The sequence below is a fragment of the Lissotriton helveticus genome, chromosome 1_1, assembly GCF_964261635.1.
Source record: "Lissotriton helveticus chromosome 1_1, aLisHel1.1, whole genome shotgun sequence".
Classification (NCBI taxonomy): Eukaryota; Metazoa; Chordata; class Amphibia; order Caudata; family Salamandridae; genus Lissotriton; species Lissotriton helveticus.
Window position 1 is genome coordinate 1,472,652,290 of NC_136057.1, and position 15,969 is coordinate 1,472,668,258.

The 15,969-nt window shown below is 47.0% G+C and overlaps 1 protein-coding gene across 4 annotated transcripts in view; it reads right to left on the reverse strand.

Annotated features, from left to right (window-relative positions):
* DGKA (diacylglycerol kinase alpha) overlaps positions 1 to 15,969 on the reverse strand; it is a 387,021-nt gene that overhangs the window by 58,967 nt on the left and 312,085 nt on the right. For all 4 annotated transcript variants that reach the window (XM_078686412.1, XM_078686395.1, XM_078686404.1 and 1 more), the window contains 3 exons: positions 15,829 to 15,914; positions 13,169 to 13,258; positions 657 to 817 (listed from right to left, as the gene is read on the reverse strand). In XM_078686412.1, coding sequence (XP_078542538.1) covers positions 657 to 817; positions 13,169 to 13,258; positions 15,829 to 15,914 — 337 coding nt within the window. The remainder of the gene's footprint in view (positions 1 to 656; positions 818 to 13,168; positions 13,259 to 15,828; positions 15,915 to 15,969) is intronic.

The window sequence follows — 15,969 nt, forward strand, 5'->3', positions numbered from 1 at the left end:
AGTCCATGGAGAAAAGACACAAGTTTAGATCAATAAAAAGGTGCACTCTGAAAGGAAAAGTGTGGCAAAATAGTAAAAAAGGGAACAGTTTAACAAAAAATAGGGGTGGATGTGAGTAGAGCTGCAATAGTATGTTTGTGAGTGATTTGGGCCCATTTGCCACTTCATAGCAACCAGCAGGTCAAGCCTCCATGACCTTCTGGAAATCTTTCTGATTTACCTGCACCGTCCTGAGAGTATTTTGTAAACCACCTTTGAAATGGATTAATAAGGGACAATTACTAGTAAAAAGTGCAACTGTCTAATGGGTGTGCTATATGCAGAGATGTGTTCCACGATGCTTTGACAAGATCTTCCAAAACTTTCCATTTTGCAGCTGGGGTTCCATCGCAAAAACAACATAGAAGCAACAAAGTGAGAAATGGCAAGAAAATGCAAACCCGCAGAAAGGTCAGAGTCCCCTTTTGCTTTGAATGTAGAATGATTTGGTCGCAAGCTGGTTTTGTACTACAATGTTTTGCTTTGTTACCTAACTTGGATTATTTTGAACCACCTGTACTTTACTGCGATCAAAATGAAGCTTGTTGCAAGTCATGCAATGGTTCCCCAAATGCCATAGCTGCTTGGCAAATGATGAGGGACGAGAAATTGCATACCACGCCGATGGAGAAGTAGTTGTTGATTATCTCGTAGGGAACAGGGTCTCCCTTCTCCGAGGGGTTATCTGGAGTCACCACAATATTCCAGCGGTCCATCTGGATGGTGGCACTGCTTGCAATGTCGGTCAGGACCTTTGTCAGGTTCTCGCCATCGTAACCTTTGGAAGAGGAGCAAGGGTCAAGCAGGAGGAAGACACTGTAATCTCTTCTTTTTTTTGGGCAAAACATTTTTATTGTTTTTAAATCGTACAACTTAAAATTCGAGTAGAATCCCTTCATCGCCCCTAGACCCCCTACTCAACTTACCACTATCCTGACCTGCCCCCCCCCCCCCACAACCAACCTGATTCCCCTAACATGCATGCTAATCAATTGCCGCTCAGCTGTCCGGCATGCGACTGAAAGTGCTGAAACCATCCTTAGCGAAGACATCGACATTGCCTTCCTCACTGGAACCTGGCTCAAGGACCACTCTACTCCTATTCTCAATCTACTCTCCCCCACAGGTTACTCCATACTCAGGAAAGATAGACAAGACAAAGTTGGAAGTGGCCTAGCCATCATTTACAAAAATAAACTCCAAATCTCGCTTGTTAAAAACACTGACCCCATTACCTTTGAATACCTCAGAGCTGACCTTAAAATCCCGCTATTCGCCTACATAACATCTACCATCCTCCAGGCGAATCCCTTCCCTTCGCTGAGGAACTTTACGACCTCCTCTCCCAATCCTCACTCTCCAACTCAACAAACCTCTTCCTCTGTGACTTCAACCTCCACTGGAATGACAGCAAAGACCCTGCAGTTTCTCTCCTCTCGAATCTCCTAGAGCAGTGGTTCCCAAACTTTTGACTCCTGAGGACCCCCACAAAATCACTACTGGAAGCCGGGAATTTAAATTTCTTTTTAAAAATGCCTTTTGAAGCAGAGGCAATTTCTAGAGGGAGACAGCCTGAATTGGGTCTATTGGCATGGACATGTATGCATACTACAGTGTATTATTTAGTGGTACAAGTCTCCTGCTCTCAGCCATAGCAGCACCTCTGCATTCTCATTCCAGAGCCTTGGAGTGGTGACCCTTCCTTACAGCAACAGGTTGAATGATTGTGAATTATTAGCATTTTTACCTATTCACAGTTTAAGAAGGTCAAACATATTATACAATTATGAAGCATTTAATAATAAAGACATGCCCCAAGGAGCAACGAATATTGTGAAAATTCTAACAAGATAGTGCACAAAGCGATTAGTCCAGTGTACAGAGCAAATTCAAGGTCTATATTAGGAGTTCATCATGGAAGTGCAAGAGATGGCAGGAAGGTATCTGCACAGGAGGCATATTGTTTTGGCGAGATCATGGAACAATGCTACGTCAATTACCATAAACCCTTGTTAGACATAATATTTGGTCACAGACAGCAGAACAACATTTTACCACCAAGGGGTGAGCAGTGCAGTCAAGGCATATTTCAGAGAGGCCTCGCGTGGCACCTGACATGACCCTCTCCTGTTAGGATGCCCACTGCCCCGTCCCTTGCCAACAACAAACTGCAAAGGCTACACGGAATAAGAGCTTGATATGTCTGAATATGAAAGCTTGACAACACATATAATTCACCCAAGGGCTTGTGGAAAGTGAGCAATCAGACAGCAGCACGAAAATCCTACTGCTGATCCTGGCTGCATCTATTTTTACCTGCCTGCCAAGTAACGGTAACCTATACACATGTGCCTTTTAACGCTTTATTGCTTTTATTGTATCGCCTGTATTTTCATTGTTGTGTCTGTGACTGCTGTTGTCTGTCTTCCCCCGCTGCCTGTGCATGGTGCGTGCCCCTTTTTCTTCCCTCTGTTCCCCTCGCTGTCCCCATGCTCTCCCTGCCCGGTCTTTCCTTCTGTACCCCTCGCTGCCCTGTGTCTCTGCCCGGTTTTCCCTTCTGTTCTTAGCTGCCCCTATATTTCTGTATTCTGTATTTTGCCTCTGTGCCACTCGTTTTTTGTGCCCGTCTGCCCTCTGTGCCACTCGATTTTCCCTCGTTTTTGTGCCCCTTTTGCCTTCTGTTCCCCTCGTTTACCCCTCGTTTTTTGTGCCTTTCTGCCCTCCATTCCACTCGTTTTTTGGGCCTTTCTGCCCTCTGTTCCACTCGTTTTTTGTGCCTTTCTGCCCTCTGTTCCACTCGTTTTTCGTGCCTTTCTGCCCTCTGTTCCACTCGTTTTCCCTTGTTTTTTCTGCCCTTCTGCCTTCTGTTCCACTGGTTTTTTGTGCCTTTCTGCCCTCTGTTCCGCTCGTTCTTCCCTCGTTTTTTGTGCCCTTCTGACCTCTGTTCCACTCGTTTTTTGTGCCTTTCTGCCCTCTGTTCCACTCATTTTTTGTGCCTTTCTGCCCTCTGTTCCATTCGTTTTTCACTTGTTTGTTGTGCCTTTCTGTCCTCTGTTCCACTCGTTTCCCCCTCGTTTTTTGTGCCCTTCTGCCCTCTGTTCCACTCGTTTTTGTGCCTTTCTGCCCTCTGTTCCACTCGTTTTTTGTGCCTTTCTGCCCTCTGTTCCACTCGTTTCCCCTTGTTTTTTGTGCCTTTCTGCCCTCTGTTACTCTCGTTTTTCCCTCGTTTTTTGTCCCCTTCTGACCTCTGTTCCACTCGTTTTTTGTGCCCTTCTGCCCTCTGTTCCACTCGTTTTTTGTGCCTTTCTGCCCTCTGTTCCACTAGTTTTTTGTGCCTTTCTGCCCTCTGTTCCACTCATTTTCCCCTTGTTTTTTGTGCCTTTCTGCCTTCTGTTCCACTTGTTTTCCCCTCATTTTTTGTGCCCTTGTGCCCTCTGTTCCACTTGTTTTTTGTGCCTTTCTGCCCTCTGTTCCACTTGTTTTTCTCTCTTTTTTGTTCCCTTTTTCCCTCTGTTCCACTCATTTTTTTTGTGCCCTTCTGCCTTCTGTGCCACTCGTTTTCCCTTGTTTTTGTGCCCCTTTTGCCTTCTGTTCCACTCGTTTCCCCAGCCACTGTGCCCCCTGCGGCCCCACCCCCTGACTGCCCACTGCCCATTCGCTGCCCCCGCCTCCCGATTGTATTATTGTGGTCTCGCCGCCCCTGCGCCCACATTCACAGCTCTTGTGTGCTGTGAGGAGGCATGGTCGTTTTATTTTTCACTACGACGACCGGCACTCGAGTCCTGCGGACCCCACGGGAATGTCTCACGGACCCCTGGGGGCCCGGGGACCACAGTTTGGGAAACGCTGTCCTAGAGATCAATGACCTCAAACAAATCTGTCGCTCTCCAACCTACGCCAAAGGTGCCACTCTTGATGCCACCATCACTAATGACAATCTGGCCTCCCTTACCAACATCATCCCTATCGACTGGTCCAATTATCACCTCATCCTCTTCTCGATCTTCGCCATGACCCCCCCCCCCACTAACGTCAAAAGCTCCAAACTCGAGAAACTGACCAGAAACTTTCACCTTATCCCCCGGTAAACTAGAACAAAAAATTAAAACTCAACTCTTGCTAGCGCCCCCTCCCAAAATGCTAACACCCTCACTGAACATTATAATAGTTCAGTTACTAAGGTACTAAACCAATTGGCCCCCCTCAAACTTAAAACCCAAATAAACATTCCCTCCAAATCCTGGTTCAACTCTGATCTCGAGAACGAAAGGCGCTCTCTTAGACAATCTGAAAGAACGTGGAGGCAACACCCGTCCCGCTCTCATCTAGCCCTTCTCCATTCTGCTAGGTCCAATTACAAGAAACACATCCTCAATGAAAAAGCAGATTTCTTCCGAACACAGCTTGATAAGGCCAAAAATAGACCTAGAGAACTTTTCAGCATTGTCAAAAATCAAACATCCTCTGCCCCCCAAAAGATAACTGCCACTAAGGAGAAATGTGAAAATATTGCTAAGTTCTTCTCTGACAAAATCACCAAAATTGACCAATCCTTTATCTTAAACCCTCTCCCTCCTCACAACTTTACCCCAGTTTCCCCGCACCATCCAAATCACCTCCCTGTTCCTGCCCATCTCCCGTCCACTCCCCTCCCTCGGGAACACAACCCTTCTCTCCCCCAGCAAATAAAAAAAACGTCTCCTGGCAGAACTTTATCCCTGTGACCGAACATGAAGTCTATAGCATCAAGCTAAGCTGAAACCATCCTCCCACACCAAAGACCTTATGCCCCCTAACCTCATCCAAGAACTCAAACATATCATTGCCCCTTTCTGGACCACCATTATTAACTCATACCTGGCCTCAGGGTTTGTTCCTTCCTCCTGGAGTCAAGCTATCCTGGCTGAAGACGGCTGATAGCTAGAAACCAGTCCTAGGATGCTTGATTCCGGTCCAAGGAAGACATGGCTTGGCAGTTCAGGCTGGACTGTTCCCACGAGGCACAGGGTCAAGGCTGTTTTGCATATGGCCATGTCTGAATTGGGGTGGTGTGGTGAGCAAAAAAACGATGGATTTAGGCCCAGATCTCTGTACTGGGGTGAATGTATGACATTGTTCTGCATTTTGTCCATCAACAGTTGTTTTTGCATTTGTCACCCCGAGTGGGACGGTAATGCTCAGACGTGAGTCCCGTGCTCTCCACACCACTAGAGTCAAGCTATCCTGGCTGAAGATGGCTGATAGCCCGAAACCGGTCCTAGGATGCTTGTTTCCGGTCCAAGAAAGACATGGCTTGGCAGTTTGGGCTGGGCTGGACTGTTCCCATGAGGCACAGGGTCAAGGCTGATTTGCATATGGCCATGTCTGAATTGGGGTGGTGTGGTGAGCAAAAAAACAATGGATTTAGGCCCAGATCTCTGTACTGGGTGAATGTATGACATTGTTCTGCATTCTGTCCATCAACAGTTGTTTTTGCATTTGTCACCCCGAGTGGAACGGGTATGCTCAGACGTGAGTCCCGTGCTCTCCACACCACTGGAGTCAAGCTATCCTGGCTGAAGACGGCTGATAGCCAGAAACCGGTCCTAGGATGCTTGATTCCGGTCCAAGGAAGACATGGCTTGGCAATTCGGGCTGGACTGTTCCCATGAGGCACAAGGATAAGGCTGATTTGCATATGGCCATGTCTGAATTGGGGTGGTGTGGTGAGCAAAAAAACTATGGATTTAGGCCCAGATCTCTGTACTGGGGTAAATGTATGACATTGTTCTGCATTCTGTCCATCAACTGTTGTTTTTGCATTTGTCACCCCGAGTGGGACGGGTATGCTCAGACGTGAGTCCCGTGCTCTCCACACCACTGGAGTCAAGCTATCCTGGCTAAAGATGGCTGATAGCCACAAAACGGTCCTAGGATGCTTGATTCCGGTCCAAGGAAGACATGGCTTGGCAATTCGGGCTGGACTGTTCCCATGAGGCACAAGGTCAAGGCTGATTTGCATATGGCCATGTCTGAATTGGGGTGGTGTGGTGAGCAAAAAAACAATGGATTTAGGCCCAGATCTCTGTACTGGGGTGAATGTATGACATTGTTCTGCTTTCTATCCATCAACTGTTGTTTTTGCATTTGTCACCCCGAGTGGGACGGTAATGCTCAGACGTGAGTCCCGTGCTCTCCACACCACTGGAGTCAAGCTATCCTGGCTGAAGACGGCTGATAGCCAGAAACCGGTCCTAGGATGCTTGATTCCGGTCCAAGGAAGACGTGGCTTGGCAGTTTGGGCTGGACTGTTCCCATGAGGCACAGGGTCAAGGCTGATTTGCATATGGCCATGTCTGAATTGGGGTGGTGTGGTGAGTAAAAAAACAATGGATTTAGGCCCAGATCTCTGTACTGGGGTGAATGTATGACATTGTTCTGCATTCTATCCATCAACTGTTGTTTTTGCATTTGTCACCCCGAGTGGGACGGTAATGCTCAGACGTGAGTCCCGTGCTCTCCACACCACTGGAGTCAAGCTATCCTGGCTGAAGACGGCTGATAGCCAGAAACCGGTCCTAGGATGCTTGATTCCGGTCCAAGGAAGACATGGCTTGGCAGTTTGGGCTGGACTGTTCCCATGAGGCACAGGGTCAAGGCTGATTTGCATATGGCCATGTCTGAATTGGGGTGGTGTGGTGAGCAAAAAAACAATGGATTTAGGCCCAGATCTCTGTACTGGGTGAATGTATGACATTGTTCTGCATTCTGTCCATCAACAGTTGTTTTTGCATTTGTCACCCCGAGTGGAACGTGTATGCTCAGACGTGAGTCCTGTGCTCTCCACACCACTGGAGTCAAGCTATCCTGGCTGAAGACGGCTGATAGCCAGAAACCGGTCCTAGGATGCTTGATTCCGGTCCAAGGAAGACATGGCTTGGCAGTTTGGGCTGGACTGTTCCCATGAGGCACAGGGTCAAGGCTGATTTGCATATGGCCATGTCTGAATTGGGGTGGTGTGGTGAGCAAAAAAACAATGGATTTAGGCCAGCTCTCTGTACTGGGGTAAATGTATGACATTGTTCTGCATTCTGTCCATCAACTGTTGTTTTTGCATTTGTCACCCCGAGTGGGACGGGTATGCTCAGACGTGAGTCCCGTGCTCTCCACACCACTGGAGTTAAGCTATCCTGGCTGAAGACGATTGATAGCCAGAAACCGGTCCTAGGATGCTTGATTCCGGTCCAAGGAAGACATGGCTTGGCAGTTCGGGCTGGACTGTTCCCATGAGGCACAGGGTCAAGGCTGATTTGCATATGACCATGTCTGAATTGGGGTAGTGTGGTGAGCAAAAAAACGATGGATTTAAGCCCAGATCTCTGTACTGGGGTGAATGTATGACATTGTTCTGCATTCTATCCATCAACTGTTGTTTTTGCATTTGTCACCCCGAGTGGGACGGTAATGCTCAGACGTGAGTCCCGTGCTCTCCACACCACTGGAGTCAAGCTATCCTGGCTGAAGACGGCTGATAGCCAGAAACCGGTCCTAGGATGCTTGATTCCGGTCCAAGGAAGACATGGCTTGGCAGTTTGGGCTGGACTGTTCCCATGAGGCACAGGGTCAAGGCTGATTTGCATATGGCCATGTCTGAATTGGGGTGGTGTGATGAGCAAAAAAACAATGGATTTAGGCCCAGATCTCTGTACTGGGTGAATGTATGACATTGTTCTGCATTCTGTCCATCAACAGTTGTTTTTGCATTTGTCACCCCGAGTGGAACGTGTATGCTCAGACGTGAGTCCTGTGCTCTCCACACCACTGGAGTCAAGCTATCCTGGCTGAAGACGGCTGATAGCCAGAAACCGGTCCTAGGATGCTTGATTCCGGTCCAAGGAAGACATGGCTTGGCAGTTTGGGCTGGACTGTTCCCATGAGGCACAGGGTCAAGGCTGATTTGCATATGACCATGTCTGAATTGGGGTAGTGTGGTGAGCAAAAAAACGATGGATTTAAGCCCAGATCTCTGTACTGGGGTGAATGTATGACATTGTTCTGCATTCTATCCATCAACTGTTGTTTTTGCATTTGTCACCCCGAGTGGGACGGTAATGCTCAGACGTGAGTCCCGTGCTCTCCACACCACTGGAGTCAAGCTATCCTGGCTGAAGACGGCTGATAGCCAGAAACCAGTCCTAGGATGCTTGATTCCGGTCCAGGGAAGACATGGCTTGGCAGTTTGGGCTGGACTGTTCCCATGAGGCACAGGGTCAAGGCTGATTTGCATATGGCCATGTCTGAATTGGGGTGGTGTGGTGAGCAAAAAAACAATGGATTTAGGCCCAGATCTCTGTACTGGGGTGAATGTATGACATTGTTCTGCATTCTATCCATCAACTGTTGTTTTTGCATTTGTCACCCCGAGTGGGACGGTAATGCTCAGACGTGAGTCCCGTGCTCTCCACACCACTGGAGTCAAGCTATCCTGGCTGAAGACTGCTGATAGCCAGAAACCGGTCCTAGGATGCTTGATTCCGGTCCAAGGAAGACATGGCTTGGCAGTTTGGGCTGGACTGTTCCCATGAGGCACAGGGTCAAGGCTGATTTGCATATGGCCATGTCTGAATTGGGGTGGTGTGGTGAGCAAAAAAACAATGGATTTAGGCCCAGATCTCTGTACTGGGTGAATGTATGACATTGTTCTGCATTCTGTCCATCAACAGTTGTTTTTGCATTTGTCACCCCGAGTGGAACGGGTATGCTCAGACGTGAGTCCCGTGCTCTCCACACCACTGGAGTCAAGCTATCCTGGCTGAAGACAGCTGATAGCCAGAAACCGGTCCTAGGATGCTTGATTCCGGTCCAAGGAAGACATGGCTTGGCAATTCGGGCTGGACTGTTCCCATGAGGCACAAGGTCAAGGCTGATTTGCATATGGCCATGTCTGAATTGGGGTGGTGTGGTGAGCAAAAAAACAATGGATTTAGGCCCAGATCTCTGTACTGGGGTGAATGTATGACATTGTTCTGCATTCTATCCATCAACTGTTGTTTTTGCATTTGTCACCCCGAGTGGGACGGTAATGCTCAGACGTGAGTCCCGTGCTCTCCACACCACTGGAGTCAAGCTATCCTGGCTGAAGACGGCTGATAGCCAGAAACCGGTCCTAGGATGCTTGATTCCGGTCCAAGGAAGACGTGGCTTGGCAGTTTGGGCTGGACTGTTCCCATGAGGCACAGGGTCAAGGCTGATTTGCATATGGCCATGTCTGAATTGGGGTGGTGTGGTGAGTAAAAAAACAATGGATTTAGGCCCAGATCTCTGTACTGGGGTGAATGTATGACATTGTTCTGCATTCTATCCATCAACTGTTGTTTTTGCATTTGTCACCCCGAGTGGGACGGTAATGCTCAGACGTGAGTCCCGTGCTCTCCACACCACTGGAGTCAAGCTATCCTGGCTGAAGACGGCTGATAGCCAGAAACCGGTCCTAGGATGCTTGATTCCGGTCCAAGGAAGACATGGCTTGGCAGTTTGGGCTGGACTGTTCCCATGAGGCACAGGGTCAAGGCTGATTTGCATATGGCCATGTCTGAATTGGGGTGGTGTGGTGAGCAAAAAAACAATGGATTTAGGCCAGCTCTCTGTACTGGGGTAAATGTATGACATTGTTCTGCATTCTGTCCATCAACTGTTGTTTTTGCATTTGTCACCCCGAGTGGGACGGGTATGCTCAGACGTGAGTCCCGTGCTCTCCACACCACTGGAGTCAAGCTATCCTGGCTGAAGACGATTGATAGCCAGAAACCGGTCCTAGGATGCTTGATTCCGGTCCAAGGAAGACATGGCTTGGCAGTTCGGGCTGGACTGTTCCCATGAGGCACAGGGTCAAGGCTGATTTGCATATGACCATGTCTGAATTGGGGTAGTGTGGTGAGCAAAAAAACGATGGATTTAAGCCCAGATCTCTGTACTGGGGGGAATGTATGACATTGTTCTGCATTCTGTCCATCAACTGTTATTTTTGCATTTGTCACCCCGAGTGGGACGGGTATTTTCAGACGTGAGTCCTGTGCTCTCCACACCACTGGAGTCAAGCTATCCTGGCTGAAGACGGCTGATAGCCAGAAACCGGTCCTAGGATGCTTGATTCCGGTTTAAGGAAGACATGGCTTGGCAGTTCGGGCTGGACTGTTCCCATGAGGCACAGGGTCAAGGCTGATTTGCATATGTCTGAATTGGGGTGGTGTGATGAGCAAAACAAACGATGGATTTAGGCCCAGATCTCTGTACTGGGGTGAATGTATTGCATTGTTCTGCATTCTGTCCATCAACTGTTGTTTTTGCATTTGTTCCTGCCTCCCTCCAACTGGGGCAAATCACACCCATTCCCAAAAATGCCAAGGCTGATCCCAATGACCCAAACAACCTCCGCCCCATCTCCAACCTCCCTCTTCTCTCCAAAGCCCTTAAAAAATGCGCCCTGTTACAATTAGATAATCACATTAACACGTTTGTCCTCTTTGACTCAATGCAATCTGGATTCAGAAAAGGTTGCAGCACAGAATCTGCCATGCTCAACATAGTTGACGACATACATCACTCCCTTGACAAAGGTAAGTCATGCCTGCTCATTCTCCTGGACCTATCCGCTGTCTTTGATACTGTCAGCCACACTGCCTTACTAAACACCCTCAAAATCCACTTTGGACTCAATGGCCTTGTCCTCAACTGGTTCTCCTCTTTTCTCCAACACAAATCCTAACAAATCAAAATTGAGAACTGCCTCTCCAATCCTACTCCAATCTCTCTCGGTGTCCCCCAAGGCTCCATTCTCTCTCCTGCTCTCTTTAACCTCTTCATGGAGCCCCTCACACTAATCCTCTAATGTGCAGGAATCAGTTACCACCTCTATGCCGACGACACTCAACTCTACTATAAGATCAAATCATACTCCGATATCGTCCACCTTAATGACACTCTGACCAAGATCCAATCCTGGTTCCATCACAACCATCTCAAACTTAACCCTAAAAAAACCGAAATCATTTTCTTCTCACCTAAAAACAACCCACTCCTCATACAAGACTGGATCTCCGATCTTAATGCTCTCAACTGCTCTCTCACCACTTCTAACTCAGTTAAATCTCTTGGCATTACCATTGATAATAACCTTTCCCTCAACCGACATAAAATCATCAGCAAAAGGAGCTCTCTTCACTCTCCGTCATCTCAAGAAAATTAAACCCTTCATCCCGGCTGAAGACTTCAAAACCATTGTCCAATCACTGGTCTTGTCGAGAATAGACTATGGCAACGCTATCCTTGCCGGGACTCCAAAGATTCACCTTACTCCACTCAAATCGGTGCTCAAACTAGCTGCTAGACTCATCTCTGGCTACAAATGCTTCAACCACATCACCCCTGCCTTGAGAACCCTCAAATGGCTCCCCATCGAAGGCAGATCTTCCTATAAGATTGCTTGTATCACACACAAAGCCCTTCACCAAAATACTCCACGCTACCTCTCCGGCAAACTGCACAAAGCAGGCTGCGCCCGAACGATGAGGAACACTAACGCCCTCATTCTTATCCCCCCCACTGTTAAGGAAGAAATGCACCCAAGTTTGCTCCGTCTCCGTAAGCGCTCCCACCATCTGGAATTCTCTGCCTAAAGACCTACGCTGCAACCCCTCCTACTCCAGTTTAAAAAAAGAACTCAAAACATACCTCCTCCACAAATACTGGGATCCATAATTTTTCCTACTTCGGATTCTGTTCTCATGCTCCACCGGCCAGGGTCCCCACTATTTCTCCTCCACATCTATCCACCCCCACCCTCTCCTTCCATGCCCCCACCCACTCGCTACTCTACTCCCATCCAACCACCCTCCCTGTTCTCTGGATCAACATAAGACCTCTTACCACACACACAACCTCCCACTGAGTCTCTAACCCCCTTCTCCCCTATTCTCCCTGTCTCCCTCTCACCCCTTCCTCTCAGACCCTCCCACCTACCCCAAACTTAGTTTGAACTTCGCAAGTTAACTAATCTGGATCTCCCTTGTAAATACCTTTCTTGCTATTCTTTGCATGCTTTCTTAACTACATGGACTTTTTGTGCAATGTTTATTATTATTATTATTATTGTTATTATTATTATTATTATTATTATTATTATTATTATTATTATTATATGTTCTTGTATACTGTATCTCCTCACATCCCTGTAAAGCGCTCTGATACCTCTGGGTCTAGCCAGTGCTATAGAAAACCTTTAAAATAAAATTAATTAAATTTGGTACAGATTGAACAGCATCTAATATAAAGGCACCACAAGGCATTACATATTGAACACAAGGCATCCATAACAGCAAATACAGAAACATTACTTTAAATTGACACTGTGAGGCAGGCCCTGGGGTTTCCCGATCCCCCCATGAACAGTCCATAACATCGCCGTGGGGGAGCAGTTCTTTGGTCATAGACGAAGGCAGGGACGGGCAGTGTTCCAATGTAATGCCCCATAGGTCAGCCCATCCCTTGCACATGTTGTGGAATTTCTGAGGGTACCCTCTGGGCAGGTATATCGGACGTTCCAGGCCCATGCAGTGGCTCACCTCTCGACAGACTGAGCCACTGTAGCCTTCGACGCCTGTGCTATGTCGCTATGTCCCTTTTGGCCACTATCAGACCCAACCAAAACAGTGCCCTCTGATACCTGTTTCCTTCTACGTCCTCTGTAGTGTGAAGCAGTGTTATTTTGGGGTCTCGAGGCACCCTCCACCCCAGAACCCCCCTCCAAGGTCCATAGCACCCTGAGTTCTCTTCTTAAATTTGCAATGCTAAAGGCAGTGACCATTGCTAAACAGGGTGAGGTTTCCTGAGATAGAAACCACACAGATCTGATGTCAACCAAGGTATAGATCTTGAATCTAACGCGGACTTCTTAAGGCCATGTGGCACCCAATGTTGATGCCTTAAGTAATTCCTTGAGGGAATGACACCCATTAAAGTTGCTTACTAAGCTAAGTTTTCATTTCAGCCTCTAGTGCCACTAGGAAAACCATCTGACACAATGCCACCTAACGTTGTGTTCATGTCTAATATGCACTTGGCAGTAAGAAACCACTGCTTGGGTTTGCCTTACCTCCACCCCACCGAAGGCAACGGGCAAGGTCGTTGCCGGTCCCAAGAGGAAGCACCGCTACAGGTGGCCTGGTAGGAAGGTTGGCTTTATCTATAAAAAATAGAAAACAAAGTAAACGAAAGATAAGCCAGAAACATACAATAAATAGAAGCAGACACAACTCCACCCAACCCACCCTGCGCTCTATATAATGCAGAAACTCAAAAAGTGGAGTGCAGCACCGAAGCCCAGGTTACTAAGGATCTAATGGAATGTTGAAGGAGAGCTACATCAGAAAAGGTATCGGAGTACATTCATTATTTCATGTATATGTCAGAGGGAGAAAGGGTGACTGACCTTGAAGCCCTTCTGTCCCCAAAACGTCCTGTTGAAAAACAATCCCCACTGCTGTGTCCTGCGCGCTTTCTCACCATTGCCTTTCCGCCTGCTCGAAGCAAGCAGGTGCACAAGCAAAGTGAACAAGGTATTATTGCTTCAATTACACACTCATCCTGCTATCTGAGCGAACCTAACTCTATTTTCTTCTAAAACCCAGGGTTAAAGATTCACAAGAATAACTCTCTTGTCCGAAATCACAATCTAAGCGCTGGAGTAAGTCTGACGAATGCGGTGCCAGCACATGCTTTTTATTTGCATTGTTTTTAAGGTGTGATAGTTGTATCAACTTTATCACTGGTCATAATGTTTCAGTCACCTTTGTATCCCAACCATTAGAATGAGTCCACGGTACTCCACCACCTAATTCATTAAATTCTTTGCATTTACTATTCAGATAGTCCAACAAAAGCAATCAAAAGCTGCAATATGTGCATTTTAAGTCTGGCCTAACGCAGTATTCAACCTTCCTTAGCACGTGGTCCATTACACATATTCTGTCCCACCACCACTTTAGTGTGGGGCGTGCAAGCAGAGTTGATATCCCAATTTAAAGATGGCCATCCAAGACACAAAGGGTGAACCATACCCTTTCCCCTGTGCATCACATCCTAGTAGCATCACAGCGGACACAACCACTACTGGCATTTTAGCATTTGCATCTCTTTTCTTTTCCATGCCAATTCGAGATGGGCTGCACAGAAACCAGCCACGGTATAGCTATCAATATAGTGCAGCAGGTGTAATGGCATTGGGGTCCAGAGGTGTTATGGGCCTAATGAATTCAGATAATAGATGTATTTTACTGTGCAGGTACAGGATGAGGATGGAGGCCAATTTACCTTGCTTGCTCCAGCGACTGGGGCATCATTGCTAAGCCATTGCAACTCTCCTTGGGATGTACCAATGCCATAAAAATAATTGCAATGGCCTATAAAACACAATGCGGTATTTTTTTTATTTCCACAATATTGCAAAGTGTAATTGCACTATTAAGTATACTGAAAAAAAACTATTTTCTTTTGCAGCAAACAATGAAGCATTTTTGCAAGATGGTGTACTTCCTACTGTTAAAGTGCTGTAGCAGTTAAATACCCATGAGATCTTGGGATTTTACACATCGAAAGACTGCGTACAAATTGTTAATGGGATGGAACCTTTCATATGCAAGACCACACCAAAGAGTGGCTGATTTACTAAGCATAATAGCTCTCTCTCATGTCAGTGTTGCTGAAGGAAGGAGCACAGCCTCAAAGGCACCCACAAAGAAAGTTCTGAAAAGATACATGACTAGTTAAGTACATTGCAGCGTCTATAAAAGATCCGTTTGCAGGAAACCCACATGACAGTGTCTGCCCTCACTTAAGAACATCCCAATACCCAGCTAGCTAACCTACCAACAGAACCAGAACGTCTATGCTGCCTTGGAGGCATTGGTGCTTGTGGGTTTCAGAGGGTGAAGGCCCTCACATCACCTCCCATCAAACACCCTGTGATGTACTATGCTCACTCTATGGGGCATATTTATAAGCCCATATTGCCACAGGTATGTCACTTTTAACTTCGCCTTATTTACAAGGCAGCGTTAAGCCACTTAACATAGCTTAATGCTAACTTGTAAATAAGGCCCCCTTTAACGCTACACTTAGCTTGAAAGGGATGGGCAATATGTGTTGCAGTGGGCGTTCTGCCATAACACCCATTGGTTTTGATGCTGCCCCCTATTTACAAGGGTGGCGTAAAAAGGAGGCAGCACCAACATTAAGACTAGGGAAAACCTGGTCTCAACATGGTTAAACGAGTAGAAATGGTTAATTTCTCCTGGTTGTTGCTGTTTCTATGTGTGCTGCATTTTGCAGCACACATAGAAACAGCAAATCACCATTAATGATTGTGTATATGCAGGATGGTGTCCAATACTGCACATAAACAATCATTCCCCGCAACGCAGGCATCCTTGCACTACGGTGCAAGGGTGCCTGCGTTGGCGATATGTAGCTAGATTTAGCGCCAGAGCTAGGGGAAAAAGTAGAGATGCACCGCATTTTTGTGAATACGGTGCATCCCTGCGTTTTCAGAATGACGAAGCATGGCGTTAGCAATGTTTGCTTACGCCACACTTCGCAATTCTGTTGTAAATATGCCCCAAAGTGCTTACAGAGATTCTGACCAACAACGGACAAAAGCAGCATGTTAGCCATAAATAAAACAGCTTAACAAAAGTGCTTACTTCCTTTTCAATACATCCAACTAATCCCATCGCATGCCATTTAAATTTCACCAACCTATAGCATCTAGAATCCATCCTACAGTGCCGTCCCCACCACACACCAAGATCCGGAAGTCGGACACGTCGCGGAAGAAATTTAGTCTGTGAAACAAACCAATAAGAATGAAAAAGTATCATCAGTATTTTCTTTGCTATA